Here is a 23,189-nt window from a genome sequence, read left to right as displayed (position 1 = left end):
GGACCAGGAGGTACAAAACTAGCTTTATTCCCGAGGCGGTAACGTTACTCAATAAGAACCGAGTCTGGCGTGGCCATTTTATTTTATTATGTACTTATTGTTTATTCTTCTTTGATGTGTGTGCTTTGTGGCTGTGTGTGTCTGTGTGTATCTGTGTGTGTCTGTGTGTATTTGTGTGTATCTGTGTGTAATCTGTGTGTATCTGTGTGTATCTGTGTGTGTCTGTGTGTATCTGTGTGTGTCTGTGTGTATTTGTGTGTATCTGTGTTTAATCTGTGTGTATCTGTGTGTGTCTGTGTGTATCTGTGTGTATCCTGGGCACTAATTCTCGTGTCAAATAGCTAATCAAATTTACCTGTGGGTATTAATAAAGCTACTTTGAACCTTGAAAAAGGAATTAGAAGAGGAAAAGGTAACACTTTACAATAAGGGTCCATTTATTAGCATTACTTAGTGCATTATTAAGCATTAATAAACTATTAAATGCAGTATTAACAACTGCTTAGCTGTATTATGTCATGCATTACTAAACAGACTCCCCTATAAAATTAAGGACCCTTTGTTTGTTAATGCTTAATTATGCACTAATTAAGGTTAATAAATTGACCCTTACTGTAAAGTATTACCAAGGAAAAATATAGATGGGATGAAATTTGAAAACAGGGACATTTTTGGGAGAGAAAAGTTTTGTCAGACCCCAAATTTAAGTAATTAAAGCACCTGGTGGAACAAAAAGCCTAAATTCAAGCCACAAGCATGAGTTTCGTAACGACTGTTAAACGTGTGTGCAGGTGTACTCTCTGGACAGCCCAGATGCCTTCCACAGTTTCTACAGCCCCCACAAGACCCAGCTGAAGAACCCGGTGATGGAGAGGCTGGCCGAGCAGCTGGCGACGCTCTGCGCCACCCTGAAGGAATATCCTGCTGTCCGATACCGAGGGTGAGCTGCAGGGGGCGCTGCTGGGTCCCAAAGAAAATAGTTACCCTGCTGGGCTGAGACCGGTGTCGGTACAGGATCGGCTCGGGGTCCTTCAACTGCCGATGACGTCAAAGTAGTTGATTGGCTGAACATGAAGCTTACGGAAGTTACGTCATCACGTTATGATTCTGATTGGTCAGAACAAACTTGCAGTCGTAGTCTTAGCGGTTGTAGTCCTGTAGTCCAAAAATCAACACTTACTGGAGAAAATATGTTTGAATTTCTAAAGGAAATGTAAAATATAAGCAAATGATAAACGGTGACCCTCAGAAGCTCTTGATGGTGATGAAACGGGGCAAAATAAAATATAAGAACTTTATTGAAAGACACCAAGATAACAACTAAGGAAATATACAGACGAACTCCACATGAATACAAACAGACGTGGCTTCACGTATAAGAACTGTTCTATGTTTGTCAGGCCGATGTTGGTTTTATGCAGTTTCACATTCTTTACTAAACAAAGATAATATGGTGTTTTATTAACAAATTACAATTATAAAGAAAACATTTAGGTGTTAACAAACAAGAATTTAACAAAACTACTGATGTCTTTCCTAAACGTGTGCGTGAAAGCCGAGTAGAGTTGCAGTCATGTGACGTCATCGGCAGTCGAAGGACCCCGAGCCGATCCTGCCCCCGAGCAGATCCTGCACCGACACCGGCATTCAAAAGAAAATGTTCTAAACGTCCTAAAAACTGCTCAACTTTTTAGACAGGTTCATCCACGAGTGTTTAAATCAGATTTTCTTATGGCTTTACCTTTCCTCCTTTCTATCTGTTTACCATCCATCCATCCATCCATCCATCTAACAATCTGTCTGTCCGTCCATCCATCCATCCATCCATCCATCCATCCATCCATCCATCCATCCATCCATCTAACAATCTGTCTGTCTGTCCGTCCATCCATCCATCCATCTAACAATCTGTCTGTCCGTCCATCCATCCATCCATCCATCCATCCATCCATCCATCTAACAATCCGTCTGTCTGTCCGTCCATCCATCCATCCATCCATCCATCCATCCATCCATCCATCTAACAATCTGTCTGTCCATCCATCCATCCATCCATCCATCCAACAATCTATCCGTCCGTCCATCCATCCATCTATCCATCCATCCATCCATCCATCCATCCGTAGGGAGTACAAGGACAACGCCACTTTGGCGCAGCTGGTTCAGGACAAACTGGACGCCTACAAGGCTGACGACCCCACCATGGGAGAGGTGAGCAGCCATTTGTTCGGATCCTGATTCAGGTCTAAACCAGAATATGTGTCTGGTGTTCTCACTGCTTTGTTGACATCTGCTCCTGATGCTGCAGGGTCCCGATAAGGCTCGCTCACAGCTGATCATCCTGGACAGAGGCTTTGACCCCATGTCTCCCGTCCTGCACGAGCTCACTTTCCAGGCCATGGGCTACGACCTGCTGCCCATCGAAAATGACGTCTACAAGTGGGAATGACACAAAACACGATCGTTTGAGTCCAGTAAACCAGTATCAAACTGTAACGAGAGCTCCCTTTAATGCCGGCTAGAACACTAATCCAACCTTTAAAAGCATCACTAGTGATTTGTTGGTCCCTGTCGCTGTGGGAGATGTTTTCCCAAAGACGTTCTAGGGGGAAGATCATGGTTTGAGTTGTGAATTAGTTCCTACAAAATCCGTGACAACAGCTTAGGAGCTTGCCATGCCACATTTTTCTGTTTGAATTGAGAAAGCTTCTTTTTAAAGCCTTTTTGTTAACGAGGATTCTGATTCCTCCTCAGATATGAAACCAGCGGAATTGGAGACTCTCGTGTGAAGGAGGTTCTTCTGCACGAGGACGATGACCTGTGGGTGAGCCTGAGACACAAACACATAGCTGAAGTGTCCCAGTGAGTACTTTTCTTCTTCATGTTTCCAGTTAAAGAATAAAACATCCCTCCTACCTCTCGTTAGTGCTGCTCGTGGTTTGATTTTTCTTCAGGGAAGTAACACGTCAGCTGAAGGACTTTTCCTCCAGCAAGAGGATGAACACTGGAGAGAAGGTACAGTCGGATCGGCTGATTCCTGCAGCATAAAGCTACGATTTGGTTCATTTTCATTTTATTGGAGCTTGTTGAATTAACTCGTGTTTATGTTCTATAAAGTTTTTTGTTCTTTATTTGTGGTTTACTATAACATTTATTTTTAATTCCACAAATGTTGCTTTAATATTTTAAACCAAAAGCTTTTTGACTCGATAAAAAAAACCTCAGATTTGAAATCCGTACATCTTTGATTTGAATGTCCTTCAGATGTATCGTTTGCTGTTTATCCTGAAAAGATGCTGTTTTATGTCCAGAAAGCTTTGATAAAATTAGAACCAAATCCAACCAATTATTTAATTGTTTCATTTGTTGTTGTGTAACAAATTGTTTATGTTTCATCAGACTACCATGAGGGATTTGTCCCAGATGCTGAAAAAGATGCCCCAGTACCAGAAGGAGCTTAGCAAGGTGTGTGTGTGTGAACGTGCGTGTATGTGCATGTTTTGTATGTGCCTGCATGTGTGTGTGTGTGCATGCGTGTGCCTGCATCGGTGCGTGTGTATGCATTTATGTGTGTGCACGTGCATGTATAAATGTGCATGTTTGTGTGGGTTTTTTGTATGTGCCTGCATGTGTGCATGCGTGAGCCTGTGTATGTGTGTGTGCGTGTGTATGTACATGCGTGAGCATGTATGTTTTGTATGTATGTGTGTGTGTGTGTGTGTGTGTGTACATGCATGAGTGTGCATGTGTGCATGTGCATGTTTGAGCGTGTGCATGTGTGTACACGTGTGTATGTGCATGCATGAGCGTGTATGAGTATGTGCATGCATGAGCGTGTATGTTTGGTGTGTGTGTGTGTGTGTGCATGTGTATGTGTGACAGTGTGTCTTTTGTATGTGTGCGTGTGTATGCTCGTGTGTGTAAATGCGTGTGTGTATGTGCATGCACGAACGTGTATGTGTGTGTGTGTATATGCGTGAGCATGTATGTGTGCGTGTGTATGCTCGTGTGTGTAAATGCGTGTGTGTATGTGCATGCGCGAACGTGTATGTGTGTGTGTGTATATGCGTGAGCATGTATGTGTGCGTGTGTATGCTTGTCTGTGTGCAAGCGTGTGCATTTGCATGTGTGAGCGTGTAGGTGTGCATGTGTATGCTTGTATGTGTGTATGCGTGAGTGTGTGTGTGTGTGTGTGTGTGTGTGCGTCGGTATGTGCATGCGTGAGTGTGTATGTGTGTGTGTGTGTATGTGCATGCATGAGCATGTATGTGTGCGTGTGTATGCTCGTGTGTGCATGTGTGTGTGCATGTGCATTCATGAGTGTGTGTGTGTATACATGTGTGTGTGTGTGTGTGTGCGCGCATGTGCATGCGTGAGCGTGTATGTGTGCGTGCGTATGTTCGTGTGTGCATGTGTGTGTGCATGTGCATACGTGAGTGTGTGTGTGTATACATGTGTGTGTGTGTGTGTGTGCATGCATGAGTGTGTATGTGTGCGTGTGTATACTCGTGTGTGTGCATGTGTGTGTGTATGTGCATGCGTGAGTGTGTGTGTGCATGTGTGTGTGTGTATGTGCATGCGTGAGTGTGTGTGTGCATGCGTGAGTGTATGTGTGTGTGTATACTCGTGTGTGTGCATGTGTGTATGTGTGTATGTGCATGCGTGAGTGTGTATGTGTGCGTGTGTATACTCGTGTGTGTGCATGTGTGTGTGTGTATGTGCATGCGTGTGTGTGCATGTGTGAGCGTGTATGTGTGCGTGTGTATACTCGTGTGTGTGCATGTGTGTGTGTGTGTGTGTGTGTGTATGTGCATGTGTGTGTGTATGTGCATGCGTGAGTGTGTATGTGTGCGTGTGGACGAGTAAGCCCACTGACTTTTATTGTGTCTACTTGTTTTAGTACTCGACTCACCTGCAGCTTGCTGAGGACTGCATGAAGCATTACCAGGGAACGGTGGACAAGCTGTGTCGTGTGGAGCAGGTGAGAGGAGACAACAGGAGAAGAAAAAGCTCCACAGCTGCCTGTGAAAATTTCCACGAACCGCCTAGAGACCAAATGTAAAGTCAACTGTTAATAAAGACTGAGGTGTCTACTCCAGGACTTGGCGATGGGAACAGATGCTGAAGGAGAGAAGATCAAAGACCCCATGAGGGCCATCGTGCCCATCCTGCTCGACGCCAACGTCAGCACGTACGACAAGATCCGCATCATCCTGCTCTACATCTTCCTCAAGAACGGTGAGCAGACAACATGCTGCTGATTGTTTTCTTGTTGAACCTTTCCTGATGCCTGTGTTGTTTATCTAAACGAAGAGGGACATTTAATGACCAGGGGTCTCATTTATCAAGCTAGCTTACGCAAAAACGGGGTCGGAAAACTGCGTAAGCAACTTTCCACGCAAACTTTGGGATTTATGAAAGAAAACTTAGCGGAAAAATGTGGCAACTTTAAGCTGACTAAGGACCTGGCTTACACACATGTTGGACATGAGAGCACCTGCAGTGCTGCTGCTGAGAAGATACAATTATGAAATCCTGCAGCATTATCACTTGTACCGCTTCGTTTTCACACAGAACAAGACCCCCCACACGCACGCGCACACATACACATGCACACACACACACACACACACACACACAAATGCGTGCATGCACACACACACACACACACAGCCTGAAGACAGAATACGGAATGCAGAATACCAGCAGGGGGACAGATTGAGACAGAACATCATGCGTCTGTGACAGTGTGTGTCCTGTCACTGTGACCCGATTGATCATGCACCCTGGCTACCTGTACAAGGGAGATCTCCGTTTGGCTGACTGGTTAGTGCGCGTGACTTTCACCCTGGGAATCTGGGGATTGAATCCTGATTGGACCGTTTTTATATCCGCCACAGATCTCTCTGAAGAACTCACAACATTGACGGCTTCAGCAACGCTGTGCCACTCCGTGGATTTTCTCTTATTTGTTTTGCAAAAGCACTTCCTTTCATTTCTCCACCTCACCCACAGGTACCTCAACTTCTGCTTGTGAAATAGGGCTTCCTTGATCTGCCTTGGTCTACGGTCGCCATGTCATTGGCGGAGCGCTGCAACAGTCGGCTTATGTACATGCATGAGGTCCACAAGGCACTTTGCATTGACCATTTATGGGAGTAAGTGGGCGTGGTGAGGGCGGGATGTGACTAAAATGCAGCTGAGAACCTTTCTAGTTAGTCTCTGATTTATGAAGCGGAGATTGCGCGCAGCTGTGTGTCCTCCATATTTGATAGATCACACACCTGCTTGGCGTAAGTACTTTTGTTTAGCTGAGCTTAAGTACGGTTTTAGTAAGGATTCTACGCCATGTTTGATAAATGAGACCCCTGCTGACTAAAACCAGGTGTGTGGAAACAGAGAAAACAGTAAAACATGCTGGATAACGGTCCTCAGTGAATGGAGCTGGGATCACTGCGCTGTAAAAATAAAAGACATTCACCATTATGCCTGAAAAAACTCCAACAGAACCCATAACACTCAAATATTTAGAGCCCTTGTTCAGAGTGTTTTAGCTGTTTCCCTGCTCAAACTCGCCTGATTATAATCAGCAGGTGATTAACAGGTTTCTGCGGAGCGTGATGAGCTGCTGAACAGGAGAGTATAAGATAACTGTGTGTGTGTGTGTATATGTGTGTGTGTGTGTGTGTGTGTGTGTGTGTTCCAGGCATCACAGAGGAGAACTTGAACAAACTGATCCAACATGCTCAGATTCCTCCAGAGGACAGCGAGATCATCACCAACATGGCTAACCTGGGCGTCCCCATCATCACTGACGTAAGATCAAAGCATTGTTTACACAACTGCAGCAAACTCAGGACGAGAAGCGGTGCATGAAAAACATAAACGTAAATAATACAAAAGCAAAGCTGGGAAGGTGGAGCATTAGAAAGAGCTGTTAGTAAATCCTCTTCACTCAATGGATTTCAATGAGATTCTCAGAAAGTAATCATCAGATGTTCGTCTGCAACTGGTTACGTGGAATCAACCCAATTCAAGATGGCTGCCACAGCTAGACAGCCTCACAGCATTAGCTGTAACTCAAGTCAGTTTAGCAGGCGTGGAGCTAAATGTTGAGGTCAATCACACTCAGAGTGATAAAGGAGGATGTTTCAGGAGAAAGCACGTCACGATAATCTGAAGTCTCGACCAAAACCACGATAGCACCTAAAGATGAGATGATCCATCCCTCCATCCACCCACTTTCGGCCACTTATCCGGGGTCGGGCCGTGGGGGCAGCAGCCTAAGCAGGGAGACCCAGACTTCCCTCTCCCCAGCCACCTGGACCAGCTCCTCCGGGGGAATCCCAAGGCGTTCCCTGACCAGCTGAAAAATGTAGTTCCTCCAACATGTCCTGGGTCTACCTTTAGGTCTCCTCCCGGTTGGACGTGCCCAGAAAACCTCACCAGGGAGGCGTCTAGGAGGCATGCTGACCAGATGCCCGAGCCACCTCAACTGGCTCCTCTCAATGTGGAGGAGCAGCGAATCTACTACGAACCCCTCCCGGATGACCGAGCTTCTCACCCTATCTCTAAGGGACAGCCCAGCCACTCTTCGGAGAAAACTCATTTCGGCCGCTTCTATCCGCAATCTCGTTCTTTCGGTCACTACCCAAAGCTCATGACCACACAGTTGTGGTCAGAAGTTTACATACACTTGTAAAAAATGTAATATAATGGCTCTACTGAGTGTCCCGTTATTTCTAAAACTCTGATTTTTCTCTGATAGAGTGATTGGAACAGATACTTCTTTGTCACAAAAACATTCATGAAGTTTGGTTCTTTAATGTCTTTATTATGGGTTAACAGAGAAAAGTGATCACATTTGCTGGGTCACAAATATACATACAGCAGTGCTAATATTTGGTTACATGTCCCTTAACCATTTTCACTTCAATTAGGCGCTTTTGGTAGCCATCCACAAGCTTCTGGCAAGCTTCTGGTTGACTCTTTGACCACTCCTCTTGACAGAATTGGTGAAGTTCAGTTAAATTTGATGGCTTTCTGACATGGACTTGTTTCTTCAGCACTGTCCACATGTTTTCAATGGGGTTTAAGTCAGGACTTTGGGAAGGCCATTCTAAAACCCTTATTCTAGCCTGATTTAGCCATTCCTTTACCACTTTTGATGTGTGTTTGGGGTCATTGTCCTGTTGGAACACCCAACTGCGCCCAAGACCCAACCTTCGTGCTGATGATTTTAGGTTATGTTGAAGAATGTGAAGGTGATCCTCCTTCTTCATTATCCTATTTACTCTCTGTAAAGCACCAGTTCCATTGGCAGCAAAACAGCCCCACAGCATAATATCCCACCACCATGCTTGACTGTAGGCATGGTGTTCTTGGGGTTAAAGGCCTCACCTTTTCTCCTCCAAACATATTGCTGGGCATTGTGGCCAAAAAGCTCGATTTTCGTTTTGTCTGACCACAGAACTTTCCTCCAGAAGGTCTTATCTTTGTCCATGTGATCAGCAGCAAACTTCAGTCGAGCCTTAAGGTGCCGCTTTTGGAGCAAGGGCTTCCTTCTTGCACGGCAGCCTCTCAGTCCATGGAGATGCAAAACACGTTTGACTGTGGACAATGACACCTGTGTTCCAGCAGCTTCTAATTCTTGGCAGATCTGCTTTTTGGTGATTCTTGGTTCACTCTTTACCCTCCTGACCAATTTTCTCTCAGCAGCAGGTGATAGCTTGCGTTTTCTTCCTGATCTTGGCAGTGATGAAACAGTGCCATGCACCTTATACTTACAAACAATTGTTTGCACTGTTGCTCTTGGGACCTGCAGCTGCTTTGAAATGGCCCCAAGTGACTTTCCTGACTTGTTCAAGTCAATAATTCGCTTTTTCAGATCCATGCTGAGCTCCTTTGACTTTCCCATTGTAGCGTTTGTGGGCGTTTGTATCCAATGAGCCCTATTTACCTGGCCTAAGAGAAGTCACCAGCTGTAGTCACTCTTAATCACTCACAAGAAGTTAAGAGGCCATGCTATGAAGCTCAGTCCACTGACACATTTCTAAGTCACCAAAATTGCTACATCATGTTGCTGTATGTATATTTGTGACCCAGCAAATGTGATCACTTTTCTCTGTTAACCCATAATAAAGACATTAAAGAACCAAACTTCATGAATGTTTTTTGTGACAAAGAAGTATCTGTTCCAATCACTCTATCAGAGAAAAGTCCGAGTTTTAGAAATAACGGGACACTCAGTAGAGCCATTATATTATATTTTTTACAAGTGTATGTAAACTTCTGGCCAGAACTGTAGGTGAGGGTAGGAACGTAGATCCACCAGTAAATTGAGAGCTTCGCCTTCTGACTCAGCTCTCTCTTCACCACGACAGACCGGTACAACGCCTGCATCACTGCAGATGCAGCACCAATCCGCCTATCGATCTCACGCTCCAGTTTTCCCTCACTCGTGAACAAGACCCCGAGATACTTAAACTCCTCCACAAGATGAAATATTTTAGCTTAAAACTCTTGGTAGATTAGAAATTGTTTGATGGGTATGAGCAATGTTCTAAAGTGACCCTAGAGGCAGCATGTACAGAGACAACAAAAGACAGCCAAGAGTGGAACCCTGAGGGACGCCATAATGTAGAGGTACTTCTTAGGTGTGTTCTTGCTGTGTCTTTGTAAATCCATGCTTTCGTTCTTTTTTAAACACAGAAACAGTTTTGTTTACCTGTTTGTAGCTACGGTTTCGCGACAGCTGCCGGCTTCTTCAGGCTGACGCTGATGGTGGCGCGTCACTTCCTTCTCCGTTTATCTGCGGGCAGCAGAGGACGTTGTCGCCCTCTACTGCCCGCTCTCCCCTCTCCGACGATGCAGTCCCATGCGTGGTCCAGCGTGTAAACTCCGTCGTCCCTGTTCATGGTCCCACATCCACGTCTCCTTATCTCTATTGCTTCCTTGATCCATCTTTTGTATTTTTGTTGTTCAGTGGTTATGATCCGTGTGCTGTCCCAGTCCATTATATGGTTTTCTCTTAAGCAATGTTCTGTTACGGCTGACTTTTTTATTGTACTTTCTGCTTCTTCTTTTGCTGCTCTTGTGTGTTTACGATTTGCCTCTTTCTCACACTCCTTTCTGTGTTCTATTGTCCGTGTATTGAGTTGGCGTCCGGTTTCTCCTATGTATGTTTTATTGCATATTTTGCATGGGATTTCGTAGATGACTCCACATTTTTGTCCAGCTGATATTTTGTCTTTTGGGTGTGCTAATCTGTTTCTAACTGTTGTGTATGGCTTTGTTGGTGTGTTTATGTTGTGTTTTTTCATTGTTGCTCTTATTTTTTCCGTTATGCCTCTGATGTATGGTAGGGTTATCACTGGTTTTGCTTCTTGTCTTTCTGGGTTTCTGGTTCTTTTTTTGGGTTGTTCTTTGCTTTCTGTTTTTGTTTGTTGTTTTCCTTTGTTTATTGCCCATGTCGGGTATCTGCAGGTCTTTAAAGCGTGTTGTATGTGTTTGTCCTCTTGTTTACGGTCTCTCTCTTCTGTTATTATGTTTGCTCGGTGATATAATGTTCTGATTACTGACATTTTGTGTATGGTGGGGTGTTCTGATGTCCATAATAAATATTGGTCTGTGTGTGTTGGTTTCCTGTATGTGTTTATGTTTAGGGTCCCGTCGGTCTGCCTGGTGATTTTCATGTCCATAAATGCTATGCTGCCTTCTGTTTCTAACTCATAAGTGAATTTTATGTTGCCCGTGTCGTCAATATTGTTTAAGTGTTGTGTTAGTGTTTCTGTTTGACCTTTTGGTATGATTTCCAGTATGTCGTCTACGTAGCGTTTCCATAGTTTTATTTTGCAGTTTGGGGGGGCGGTGGCTATGGCTTTTTGTTCCAGGTCTTCCATGAAAAACTCGCACAGGGTGGCTGATAACGGGTTACCCATGGCGAAGCCTTCCAGTTGTTTGTATATTGTGTTGTCGTATGTGAAGTAAGTGGAGTTAGCTACCAGTCCTATCAGTTGTGCTATGTCATCTGCTGTGAGGTTTGTCCTTTTTTGTAAAGTTTTGTCTTGTCTGATTCTGTTAACTACTATGTCTATGGTTTTTTGGGTTGGTGTTTTTGTGAACAGAGATGTGACGTCATGTGAGATGAGTATGTCGTTGTCTTCTATTGTAATTTCCTTTAGTTCTTTTGCCAATTCTATACTATTTTTGCAGTGTTGGTCTGTATTTCCTAATAACGGGCTGATGATTCTGCTGATATCTTTTGCCATGTTGTATGTTGGTGTACCTATGCTGTCAACTATTGGTCTAAGTGGGGTGTTTTGTTTATGTATTTTTGGCGTTCCATATATTCTTGGTGTTATGTTTGCTGTGGGAATCCAGTGTTTGTACATTTTTTCTGTTATTTTGCCTTTTTCGTGCAGTGGCTTCAGTAATTTTTTCATGTTTTTCTTAATGTTTTCTGTTGGATCTTTTTTAAGTATTTCATATGTATTTTTGTCTTCTAGCATCTGTTTCATCTGTTGTTTATATTTTTCTCTGTCCATAACTACTGTGGTTCTTCCTTTATCTGCCGGTAGAATAATTATCTGTTCATTTTTGGATAAAGCTGTCATGGCTGATTGTTCTTCTTTTGTAATATTGCTGTGTTGAATTTGGCTGTTTTTTAATATCCCAACTACGTTATTTCTGAGTTCTGCTTTCTTTCCCTCATCTGTGATCTGTTGACATGCTAGTTCTGTTGCTACAATAAATTCATCATATGGTATTTCTTTTGGTGTGACTGCAAAGTTTAAACCTTTCTTTAATATGCTCTCTTCTGCTTCTGTTAGTTTGTATTGTGAAATGTTACATACCCATGAGTTTGGTGTGGAGTTGCCTTGTATTTCTCCCCTCTTTTTCTTGTTTATGAGTCTGTTTAACTTCTTTATGTGTCTTTCTTTCACTTTTATGAACTCTTGTTCCTGTTTTTCCATCATGTGTCCTTTAATTAGTTCCTCCATTTGTTTATCAAGTTTGTAATTCCTTTTCAAGTCCAGGTGTCCTCTTTCCAGTTCGTCCTCCACACGCCTCTGTTTGGTTATGACGTTCCTTATCCTCTCCTTGAGCAGTGCTCTCTGTGCTCTTTCTATTATATTTTGTGCTGTCTGGGTCCGGATCGATGTTTTCAGCTGTAGGCTTGTGGGTGTGATGTTTTCGTCCCGGCATCTTAAACAGAAGCGAAGGTGGTTTCTTAGACGTGCGCGTTTCTGGTGTAATCGTTCCAAACGGCGGAAGTCCTTCGTTCCTTGTTGTCCGTATTTCTCTTTGAACATCTTAGGTGTGTTCTTGCTGTGTCTTTGTAAATCCATGCTTTCGTTCTTTTTTAAACACAGAAACAGTTTTGTTTACCTGTTTGTAGCTACGGTTTCGCCGACAGCTGCCGGCTTCTTCAGCCGCCGGACAATAGAACACAGAAAGGAGTGCGAGAAAGAGGCAAATCGTAAACACACAAGAGCAGCAAAAGAAGAAGCAGAAAGTACAATAAAAAAGTCAGCCGTAACAGAACATTGCTTAAGAGAAAACCATATAATGGACTGGGACAGCACACGGATCATAACCACTGAACAACAAAAATACAAAAGATGGATCAAGGAAGCAATCGAGATAAGGAGACGTGGATGTGGGACCATGAACAGGGACGACGGAGTTTACACGCTGGACCACGCATGGGACTGCATCGTCGGAGAGGGGAGAGCGGGCAGTAGAGGGCGACAACGTCCTCTGCTGCCCGCAGATAAACGGAGAAGGAAGTGACGCGCCACCATCAGCGTCAGCCTGAAGAAGCCGGCAGCTGTCGGCGAAACCGTAGCTACAAACAGGTAAACAAAACTGTTTCTGTGTTTAAAAAAGAACGAAAGCATGGATTTAGAGGTACTGTTGACGAAGGGTTGACCGAGGTGGACAGAAAAGTTCTGCCACTAGATAAAGCAAGTTTTTATTTTTTTTGTATTGATGAAGAAAGCTTACACATAAATATGGATGCACTTTTCTTTAAATCCAGAATGTTAATGTTGATTAGCTTTCTCAAACTTTCTAAATATCTATTTTGTCCTTCCCCAGTCAAGTCTGCGCAGAGGGAAGAAGCTGGACAGGAAGGAGCGAGTCAGCGAGCAGACCTATCAGCTGTCCCGCTGGACACCGCTGATCAAGGACATTATGGAGGTCTGGCGGTTTTGTCAGCGTTCACTCTACTATCCAGCATTCCTGCAGCCATGCAGGAGACGTCCGTGTATTCTTTCCATTTAAAATAAACTGCTGTTCCACTAGCAGCCTCTTATTTAGCAAAGCTACATGGTTGCTAAGATACGTGACACAACAATGAAGCTTCTAACTAAACATGCACGTGTTTTGTTTCTCTGCAGGATGCGATCGATGACAAGCTGGACACCAAGCACTACCCTTACATCTCCACCCGCTCCTCCGCCTCCTTCAGCACCACTGCTGTCAGGTACACACACACACACACACGTACGCACACACACACACACACACACACACACACACACACACACACACACACACACACACACACACACACACACACACACACACACACACACACACACACACACACACACACACACACACACACACACACACACACACACACACACACACACACACAAACACACACTCGTTTAATACATCTGCAGTGGTCTCTGGTAGGAATGGATGCGTTGTAAGTCTGGGTACAAAAAGCTCTGGTGCGCCTGTTTCAGGATCTAGAATCCAGATCAAAGGAGAGTTTCAGACAGTATTTCCTGATATTTGGACAACTCATCTCTGATTGGCTAACAGCAACACAACTCTACCACTGACTCTGTTTGCGCCGCCACATTGATGTTTTATCTCCACAAATAACACAAGCCTGGAGGAGTTCTGCTGTATGGTGGAGTTGCTAATGCTAACAGTTAGCTTCTACTATCCGAGACGTTCTCTGCTGTTCTGGACGCTAAACCAATAACAACCTTCCTCGACGCAAGTCAAGATGGGTGAGTTCATGAATGTAAGTGACAGTGTGACGTAGATCTGTCAGGAGTTTCTAATCCTAGAGTTTCACCGTCTGTTCTCTATCAGAAGCTACTGCAGGAGACAGGTGTAGGAGACTATTTTCATGTTCAGATTGCATGAAACAGTCGAATTGACACATACGAATCAGAAATAATCATTAACAATGTTTTTTCAGTGTTCCACGCCTTTAACCAAGACAGTGACGGTTCTAACTTTTTTAGTCCAAATATTTGTAAAAAGTTCATGAAATATCTGCAAAAACAATCCTGCAATAATAAAGTAGCAATTGTCAATGCTCTGAATGCAGATTCTCATAATTTCAGCACCATAATTAGCTGAATGTGTCTTGGTTTCAAGCTTGATGTCAGCTTGCTCGATTTTCTTTTTTACACAAATTCAGAAAATCCATATTCTTGCATTTTTAGACGTAATACAGACTTAATGATTTATCTTAACACAGTTTTTTTATTATATCCCAATATTACGTGTCTTAATTTTAATCATGTAAAACACGTTTCTCCCAGAAAGAGCAGATGCTCCAGTTTCTAAAATCTCACCTCCTGCTTTGTTTTTCTGGCTGATAACACAAGAGCATCGAGCAACACCCAGTTTACCAAAAATTCTTGTCAACAGCACAAGATGGTAGACAATTTATCACCTGCTTGATAAAAACTGCGAAGCATCGGGATGTTTTGGAAAACTAGAGTGGCTTTAATTTGTATGCAGCCTGAAAATTTACTTCTCCTCCGTGGCAGTGCTCGTTACGGACACTGGCACAAGAATAAGACACCTGGAGAGTACCGCACCGGTCCACGGGTCATGGTCTTCATCATCGGCGGTGTGTCCTTCAGCGAGATGCGCTGCGCGTACGAAGTCACGCAGGCCAATGGGAAGTGGGAAGCTATCATTGGTGAGTAGCGCAGCATCGGTTCCTACAGTCGTTTGGAAATGTAAAAACGACACCAGCTGGGTGACGAGTTGTTATGAAAAATGTTCGATCAGGGGTCTCCGAACTCTGATCCTGGAGGGTCCCTATCCTGCATGTTTTAGTTGTTTCCCTGCTCCAACACACCTGATTCAAAAGTTGAATCACCTGGTCCTTCTCTGTGGCCTAGCTGCAGAGTCCACCCTGGGACTGTGAAATCGGGGTTCAAATCCCGGTCGGGTCATACCAAGACCTTAACAATGGGACCCAGTGCCTCCCTGATTGAAACTCAGCTATAAAGGGTTGGAATTGGGGCGTTAAACCACCAAATAGTTCCAGACCGCCATCGCAGTTGCTCACCGCTCCCCACGGGGATGGGTCAGAGGCGGAGATGAATTTCACCAGTGTGATGACTAGCGGGACTTAAACTTCAGCTGCTCATGCAGCAGTATGCTAATCACCTTCTGAATAAATTCAGGTGTGCTGAGGCAGATAAACCTCCATAACATGCTGGGAGGAGACATTCTGGACTGGACACCATTGTCTCTGAGAAGTTGTTTTTTATAAAACATCCACGTAAAATGTCTTATTTTCTGGAGAAACCAGTTTGAAAAGAAGTCAGTCTGGCCTGCAGGTTTTCTGAAACGTCTCAACATGAAGGAGGAGAAGTCTACAATAACAAGTGAGCCGAGTGCAAAGCTAGACGTCCAGATTAAGTGTCATACGTTTCTTTGCACACATGTAAGTAATTTAGGTAAAACCCAACTGGTGATTTCTCGTTAATATTCTGTGCTCTAAATGAAATTAGAGGTCAGAACTTAACGGTTTCAGAGTCATTAAACAGAGAACTCCAAATATTTCTACCCCTCAAACCCAACATGGCTGCTCTGCTCGATGTAGTTTCTGCTCTCTTGCAGTATGTTTTCCTACAGAGCCGGTTTTCAAGCATACATGGTTTTGGTTTCTTAACTCATTCACTGCCATTGACGACTTAGCATGTTATTACCATGTGGGCGTCGGACGAGCCCCCACACCGTGAGAACAAACATCTCAGCTCTAAAGCCGATCTTCATCCACATACGTCACTCGTCACGTGATCAGGAAGCAGAACATCCATGTGTTAGGAGATCGTTTTGGGCCGCTGCTGTAAAAAAAGTGAGTCGCGAACCAGAAAAGCTTCTGCCGATCACAATTCAACAACGGATTACGAAAGAACGGATAACGCTCCAAACGCGCGGATTCTTCCTGATGTAAGAGGTGAGTCCCCTCTTTGTTTTGGTTGTTTTGGCGTCAACATCATCCGAGCGCGCAATGTTCTGTCACTCTTAAAAAACAGTAAAAACGGTGAAAGCGAAGGGCTTTAGCGATCAGGAAACGGCTGGCAGTGAATGAGTTAATTACGTTGCTCATTCATTTGAATCACTAAAAAGTCCAACTCAGCCACCTGTTGGTTTAAATCAGAAACTTTAATCTCTTTAAAATGTGAACTCTGAATGTTGATTCCCAACTAATGAGTAAATGTTAAATAACTGGTTTCAAATTGACCAAAAGTCACCCGTTACCAGAGTCTTACTCCACCCGCATTTACTGTTTGAACAACCCACCCCCACCCGGTGCTTCTAATTCAATTCAATTCAGTTCAGTTTTATTTATAAAGCGCCAAATCACGACAAGAGTCGTCTCAAGGACCTTCACAAAGTAAACATTCCAATACAGGTCAGGTCATTAAGCCAATCAGAAAAAAGTTTCCTGTATAAGGAACCCAGCATGTTGCATCGAGTCACTGACTAGTGTCAGAGTCTTTACAGCAATCCTCATACTAAGCAAGCATTTAGCGACAGTGGAGAGGAAAACTCCCTTTTAACAGGAAGAAACCTCCAGCGAATCCTGGCTCAGTATAAGCAGCCATCCTCCACGACTCACTGGGGATGGAGAACTGTCAGGGAACCGAACCGCTAATAAACACGCATGCAAAGGACTAGAGAGAGAAGGGTTGTGTTTTGGAGGGGGTGAGCGGTCCTGAGCCGTATCGTTTCAAACCACTGGCTCGTGAGTTGCCTCGCTATTCCAGCTCCAGCTGTTGATGGGGGAGTAGCCCAGCCCGAGACTTGGCTGCTTTTATACCACACAGTGGCAGTGCAGGTGACATCATATGGCACCAGCAACTCCATAGGGTGCACCTTAGCCAATGGTGATGTCTGATTCAAATTCAATGTAGTGCCGAATTTGAACCTGAAGAGGGCGCCACACTGGCGTTTGTTGGCAGAATAATTAATTTTTAAATTACATTTGAACTAAAATGCTAAAATAATGACAGCACCATTTTACATTCATTTCTACAGTTCATCAGCAAAATAATTATTTTTGGGGTGCTTTGCTCTAATATCTGATTAATTCCAGTTTCAAATTGAAAGTCAACGATTTTATTACTTAAAATATCTCCAAAGATGTTTTCAATGTGGTTTTTAGAATTCATAAGAGACAAATCCGATCTTAAAATCATTTCTGTTGAACAGGGAATTTTTAAATTCTTACTTCTGTAGATTTTACTGACGATTGATCTATTAGTAGTTATTAGTAGCCCCCTATTGGAATTTGTAATGATTAACCCTTTTAAGTCTGAATCTAAATAATCGAGTTTAATATGTCATTATTTAACTAATCTAATGGTAACAGTTAAATAAAACCGGTAGCTCCTCCACTAGAGGACAGTAGACACATACAGGAGAGGCACTAATCCTGATGCTCCATCTGGATGCTGTGAGGTCAGAACTGGCTTGATGGGAGTTTGTTGTAAGGGTTAAAGCCAATAATTAAATTGCTATTACAAAAAAATAATAATGAAATATTTATTAAAAGTTTTTTTGACGAAGTTTCTTTAAATAAACAGTTTCACCCCTCTATCTTTGTAGTGCTTAGATTTATGAACCAGTTTATTTTAAACCACTTCCAATATTTCCTCTTTTTTTAATAGATTCCACAAAATGTCAATGGAAACCTTTAGGATGTAGACGGGCGTTAAGGGCGGAGTTTTACTTCGGGTTTACACTCAGACATCACGATGCAAACACACCAGTACAGACGATCATCCCATCACAGCAGCTGGAGTTGTTCTAACAGTGTGTGTGTGTGTGAACGCCCCTTCATGTCGTGGCCCTCTGTCCCGCTACAGCTTCACCGTTCAGTCTGTGTTATAATTATGACGTGTTTTGTTGATTTTGTTGTGCTCTGCTTCAGCTGTTGTCTTTAAACTGTGTCTGTGCCTTCCAGTTCGACTTTTGTGTGTTTGTGCAGCGAGGTGAGTGTGTGTTTGTGACCGTCTGTGGACGAGTGTGTGCTTGTGACCGTCCGTGGACGAGTGTGTGTTTGTGACTGTCCGTGGACGAGTGTGTGCTTGTGACTGTCCGTGGACGAGTGTGTGTTTGTGACTGTCCGTGGACGAGTGTGTGTTTGTGACTGTCCGTGGACGAGTGTGTGTTTGTGACTGTCCGTGGACGAGTGTGTGTTTGTGACCGTCTGTGGATGAGTGTGTGCTTATGACTGTCCGTGGACGAGTGTGTGTTTGTGACTGTCCGTGGACGAGTGTGTGTTTGTGACTGTCCGTGGACGAGTGTGTGTTTGTGACTGTCCGTGGACGAGTGTGTGTTTGTGACCGTCTGTGGAAGAGTGTGTGCTTGTGACTGTCCGTGGACGAGTGTGTGTTTGTGACTGTCCGTGGACGAGTGTGTGTTTGTGACTGTCCATGGACGAGTGTGTGCTTGTGACTGTCCGTGGAAGAGTGTGTGTTTGTGACTGTCCGTGGACGAGTGTGTGTTTGTGACTGTCCGTGGACGAGTGTGTGTTTGTGACTGTCCGTGGACGAGTGTGTGTTTGTGACTGTCCGTGGACGAGTGTGTGTTTGTGACTGTCCGTGGACGAGTGTGTGCTTGTGACTGTCCGTGGACGAGTGTGTGTTTGTGACTGTCCGTGGACGAGTGTGTGTTTGTGACTGTCCGTGGACGAGTGTGTGTTTGTGACTGTCCGTGGACGAGTGTGTGTTTGTGACTGTCCGTGGACGAGTGTGTGTTTGTGACTGTCCGTGGACGAGTGTGTGCTTGTGACTGTCCGTGGACGAGTGTGTGTTTGTGACTGTCCGTGGACGAGTGTGTGTTTGTGACTGTCCGTGGACGAGTGTGTGTTTGTGACTGTCCGTGGACGAGTGTGTGTTTGTGACTGTCCGTGGACGAGTGTGTGTTTGTGACTGTCCGTGGACGAGTGTGTGCTTGTGACTGTCTGTGGACGAGTGTGTGTTTGTGACTGTCCGTGGACGAGTGTGTGTTTGTGACTGTCCGTGGACGAGTGTGTGTTTGTGACTGTCCGTGGACGAGTGTGTGTTTGTGACTGTCCGTGGACGAGTGTGTGTTTGTGACTGTCCGTGGACGAGTGTGTGTTTGTGACGGTCCGTGGACGAGTGTGTGTTTGTGACTGTCCATGGACGAGTGTGTGCTTGTGACTGTCCGTGGACGAGTGTGTGTTTGTGACTGTCCGTGGACGAGTGTGTGCTTGTGACTGTCCGTGGACGAGTGTGTGTTTGTGACTGTCCGTGGACGAGTGTGTGTTTGTGACCGTCTGTGGACGAGTGTGTGTTTGTGACGGTCCGTGGACGAGTGTGTGTTTGTGACCGTCCGTGGACGAGTGTGTGTTTGTGACCGTCCGTGGACGAGTGTGTGTTTGTGACCGTCCGTGGACGAGTGTGTGTTTGTGACTGTCCGTGGACGAGTGTGTGCTTGTGACTGTCCGTGGACGAGTGTGTGTTTGTGACTGTCCGTGGACGAGTGTGTGCTTGTGACTGTCCGTGGACGAGTGTGTGTTTGTGACTGTCCGTGGACGAGTGTGTGTTTGTGACTGTCCGTGGACGAGTGTGTGTTTGTGACTGTCCGTGGACGAGTGTGTGTTTGTGACTGTCCGTGGACGAGTGTGTGTTTGTGACTGTCCGTGGACGAGTGTGTGTTTGTGACTGTCCGTGGACGAGTGTGTGTTTGTGACTGTCCGTGGACGAGTGTGTGTTTGTGACTGTCCGTGGACGAGTGTGTGCTTGTGACTGTCCGTGGACGAGTGTGTGTTTGTGACTGTCCGTGGACGAGTGTGTGTTTGTGACTGTCCGTGGACGAGTGTGTGTTTGTGACTGTCCGTGGACGAGTGTGTGTTTGTGACTGTCCGTGGACGAGTGTGTGTTTGTGACTGTCCGTGGACGAGTGTGTGCTTGTGACTGTCCGTGGACGAGTGTGTGTTTGTGACTGTCCGTGGACGAGTGTGTGTTTGTGACTGTCCGTGGACGAGTGTGTGTTTGTGACTGTCCGTGGACGAGTGTGTGTTTGTGACTGTCCGTGGACGAGTGTGTGCTTGTGACTGTCCGTGGACGAGTGTGTGTTTGTGACTGTCCGTGGACGAGTGTGTGTTTGTGACTGTCCGTGGACGAGTGTGTGTTTGTGACTGTCCATGGACGAGTGTGTGTTTGCGCGTTGCGTCAGGTTGTTTGACCGTTTGTTTCTTATTTATTTTGTGAACAACTGGGGGGGGGGGGGGGCGAGGGCATGTGCTGTGAGACGAGTGGTGAAGCCGCCTCTGTTCCTCCACAGGTTCCACCCACTTGCTCACTCCAACCAAATTCTTATCGGACCTGCAGCACCCCGACTTCCGAGAGTCTACTAGGGTGTCCTTTGAGGACCCAAATCCCTCGGACGAGTGAGGCAGAGACAGATTGGGAGGGAGGGAGAGAAATCTCACAGGAAAAAGTAAAGGCAGCTGCACGAAGAAGCCCTTTCTGAACATTGACAGGATAAGGGCTTCATCTTGGCTCCTCCCCGCTCTTCTTGAACACTCAGTTCTGTTTTATGTAACCTGACATTCCTCCTCCCTGTGTCCCTCAGGGATGGACACCCCCGATCCTTCCTCACTGCATGGACTGCTCCATCAGGCTCCTCACCTTAACAGTCACCAACTAAACGAAGCCAAAAGCTTAAATCCCTGATTGGTTTCATGCTTTGCAACAATTCGCTCGGTTATTTAGCAGGAAGATCTGGAAACTAAAAGCTGCCGGTGGGAACGTAGTTATTCTGACCATGCCTGAGGAAGTCGTGGCTCCATCCCTGCTGCCTCTTCTCGTCATCTCAACTGGGTGGATTAAATCACACCCACAGGTCCACTGAGACTGTCTCACACTCATTCCAGATTTAATCTACCACCCAACATCGTTCTGTTTTAGCATCTGATTCTTTAGTTCTCTGCTAAGACAATCACAATCATTTGTTGGTTGTTTCTTTCAGAGCAGCTCAGTAAGTTGGTGTTAGCCTTATTAAATACTTTTTTTTCTTGTCTATTACATATTAAGTATTTTGACTGTGTCCTCTCAGTCCGCCATCACATGCTCGCATCTCGTCTGCAGACAGTGGCAAACACTTAATTCCTGACGCGTAATTTGAAATTAAATATACACGAAACTGTCCAAAAATAAGGAATTTACTAAATATTTTGTCCAGATTAAAACCGTCTTCTTGCTGTTAGCAATTATTAAAGAGGCAGTCTATGTGGAACTAAGGCATTTTTCTTATTCATTTTCTCAGTTTTATTTATTTATTTATTTTCGCAGCTTTTATTGGAAATGGGAAAACTGAAAAAAACTACAAAATTTCGGTATCAGTATGCACCAATCAGCCACTTTATTAGGTACACCATAAACCTATTTTATACTTCTCCGTCTGCGTCGGGATGGTCAGGACGGACGCACGCAACGCCATTATCTGTCCTTGCGAGCCTGCTGGAGAGCCCTCGCAAGGACGGATGGAGTTGAGCTCTCTTTCAAGCATCCGTCCATCGAGATGGAGAATGCAAGCTGCTGATTGGTCAGTACGTCGCTGTCATCTACACCGCCGCCATTGCGCCCTCAAAAACAAAAAGAGAGCCGAGGATGACTAGCGGCAGGACCTTCTAGCTACAAGGCAACAGCTCTAACCACTGCGCCACTGCGCAGCCCCAAACTCTGACTCGACAGCTGAAATCCAGACTCATCAAACCAGGAAAGGTTTTCCAGTCTCATCTGGTCTAGTTCTGGTGATCCTGTGGGAATCATAGCCACAGTTTTTTTATTCTTAGCTGACAGGAGAGACACCTGGTGTGGTCTTCTGCTGCTGAAGTCCACCTGGAGCAGCTGGTGGGTCTGTAGACCTTGGTAGGAAGCAGTGCTCCCTTCTGATCCATTCTGGCACTCAGTTGGAATATCAGCAAGTTTCAAGTTGCTTCCATGTGATTGGCTGGTTTGAATTTGACATCGACAAGCAACTGAACACCTATTAAAGTGGCTGGGGAGTGTTCAATATTTACAGCCTTAACCCCACGAGGAAAGTTGACCATTGAGCAGGGATGATGGTTTATCCCTTGGGTCCACGTGGCAGGGGTGAGGAGTGAGCACCACCTCACCCCTGCCACATGGACCTAAAGGGATAAACCATCAATCCTGCTCAATGGTCAACTTTCCTCGTGGGGTCACCCATTAGGACAGTGGGAGGGTTAATACAAAGAGCCAGTAGGTATGAGACCTTAAGAGGTTGCAGAAGTACTCCTACCAAAACAAGGGTGTGTGTTTTACTTCCTGTTTCTGTTTTCTGTCTTGTGGTAGGTGGTCTGGCTGTGTGTGCATGTTAGTGCATGCAAGTCCTAGCAGCAAAATTACACCCAGGTTCTAATCCACTAAATAAGTCAGGAAAAAGTGTCCAGACTCCATTTTGCTTTGGCGTTTCAGAGAAAAACAGCCTACGATTTTTTAAAGTCATACATTAAATCCCTTTTAATATTAGCTCTTTAAAACATGACTCATTATTAACCTGCCGACTAACTTTTGATTTTACGACTCTGGGCTTCTGTTTTCTTTCAACATTACTCAAGGCTGCCATCATACTGTAGGCATTCATAAAAGCTAAAAACACATTTAATTTTAGGAAGTGTTGATTTCCTAACGTACAGATCTAATGCCCTGGTTGTGTGTATGTGTGTGTGTGTGTGTGTGTGTGCGTGCGAACGTGTATGTGTGTGTGTGCGTCTCCAGGATCGACTCACATCTTCACCCCCACCTGCCTGCTGGAGCAGCTCAAGGCCATGAACAAACCAGATGAAGAAGTGACGAGCTAAAATCCTCCAATCACATCATGTTTCTCATACCCACCCCTCCCATCCCAAA

General features: G+C 44.8%; 1 protein-coding gene across 3 annotated transcripts in view; it reads left to right on the top strand.

Moving 5' to 3' along the window:
- stxbp1a (syntaxin binding protein 1a) overlaps nucleotides 1–23,189 on the top strand; it is a 46,547-nt gene extending 23,358 nt beyond the window's left edge. For 2 of the 3 annotated variants that reach the window (XM_054744713.2, XM_070552559.1), the window contains exons 7-20: nucleotides 792–940; nucleotides 2,127–2,211; nucleotides 2,309–2,439; nucleotides 2,755–2,862; nucleotides 2,955–3,015; nucleotides 3,400–3,465; nucleotides 4,901–4,981; nucleotides 5,100–5,238; nucleotides 6,707–6,816; nucleotides 13,102–13,203; nucleotides 13,404–13,489; nucleotides 14,808–14,962; nucleotides 20,596–20,751; nucleotides 23,058–23,189. In XM_054744713.2, the coding sequence (XP_054600688.1) occupies nucleotides 792–940; nucleotides 2,127–2,211; nucleotides 2,309–2,439; nucleotides 2,755–2,862; nucleotides 2,955–3,015; nucleotides 3,400–3,465; nucleotides 4,901–4,981; nucleotides 5,100–5,238; nucleotides 6,707–6,816; nucleotides 13,102–13,203; nucleotides 13,404–13,489; nucleotides 14,808–14,962; nucleotides 20,596–20,705 (1,383 nt within the window). In that variant the 3' untranslated portion in view covers nucleotides 20,706–20,751; nucleotides 23,058–23,189. The remainder of the gene's footprint in view (nucleotides 1–791; nucleotides 941–2,126; nucleotides 2,212–2,308; nucleotides 2,440–2,754; nucleotides 2,863–2,954; nucleotides 3,016–3,399; nucleotides 3,466–4,900; nucleotides 4,982–5,099; nucleotides 5,239–6,706; nucleotides 6,817–13,101; nucleotides 13,204–13,403; nucleotides 13,490–14,807; nucleotides 14,963–20,595; nucleotides 20,752–23,057) is intronic. The other variant, XM_054744714.2, reaches the window with a different exon arrangement.

This window comes from Nothobranchius furzeri, chromosome 6 (assembly GCF_043380555.1).
Source record: "Nothobranchius furzeri strain GRZ-AD chromosome 6, NfurGRZ-RIMD1, whole genome shotgun sequence".
Taxonomy (NCBI): Eukaryota; Metazoa; Chordata; class Actinopteri; order Cyprinodontiformes; family Nothobranchiidae; genus Nothobranchius; species Nothobranchius furzeri.
The sequence above is the reverse complement of the archived record's forward strand: the minus strand, read 5'-3'. Positions and strand labels throughout refer to the sequence as shown.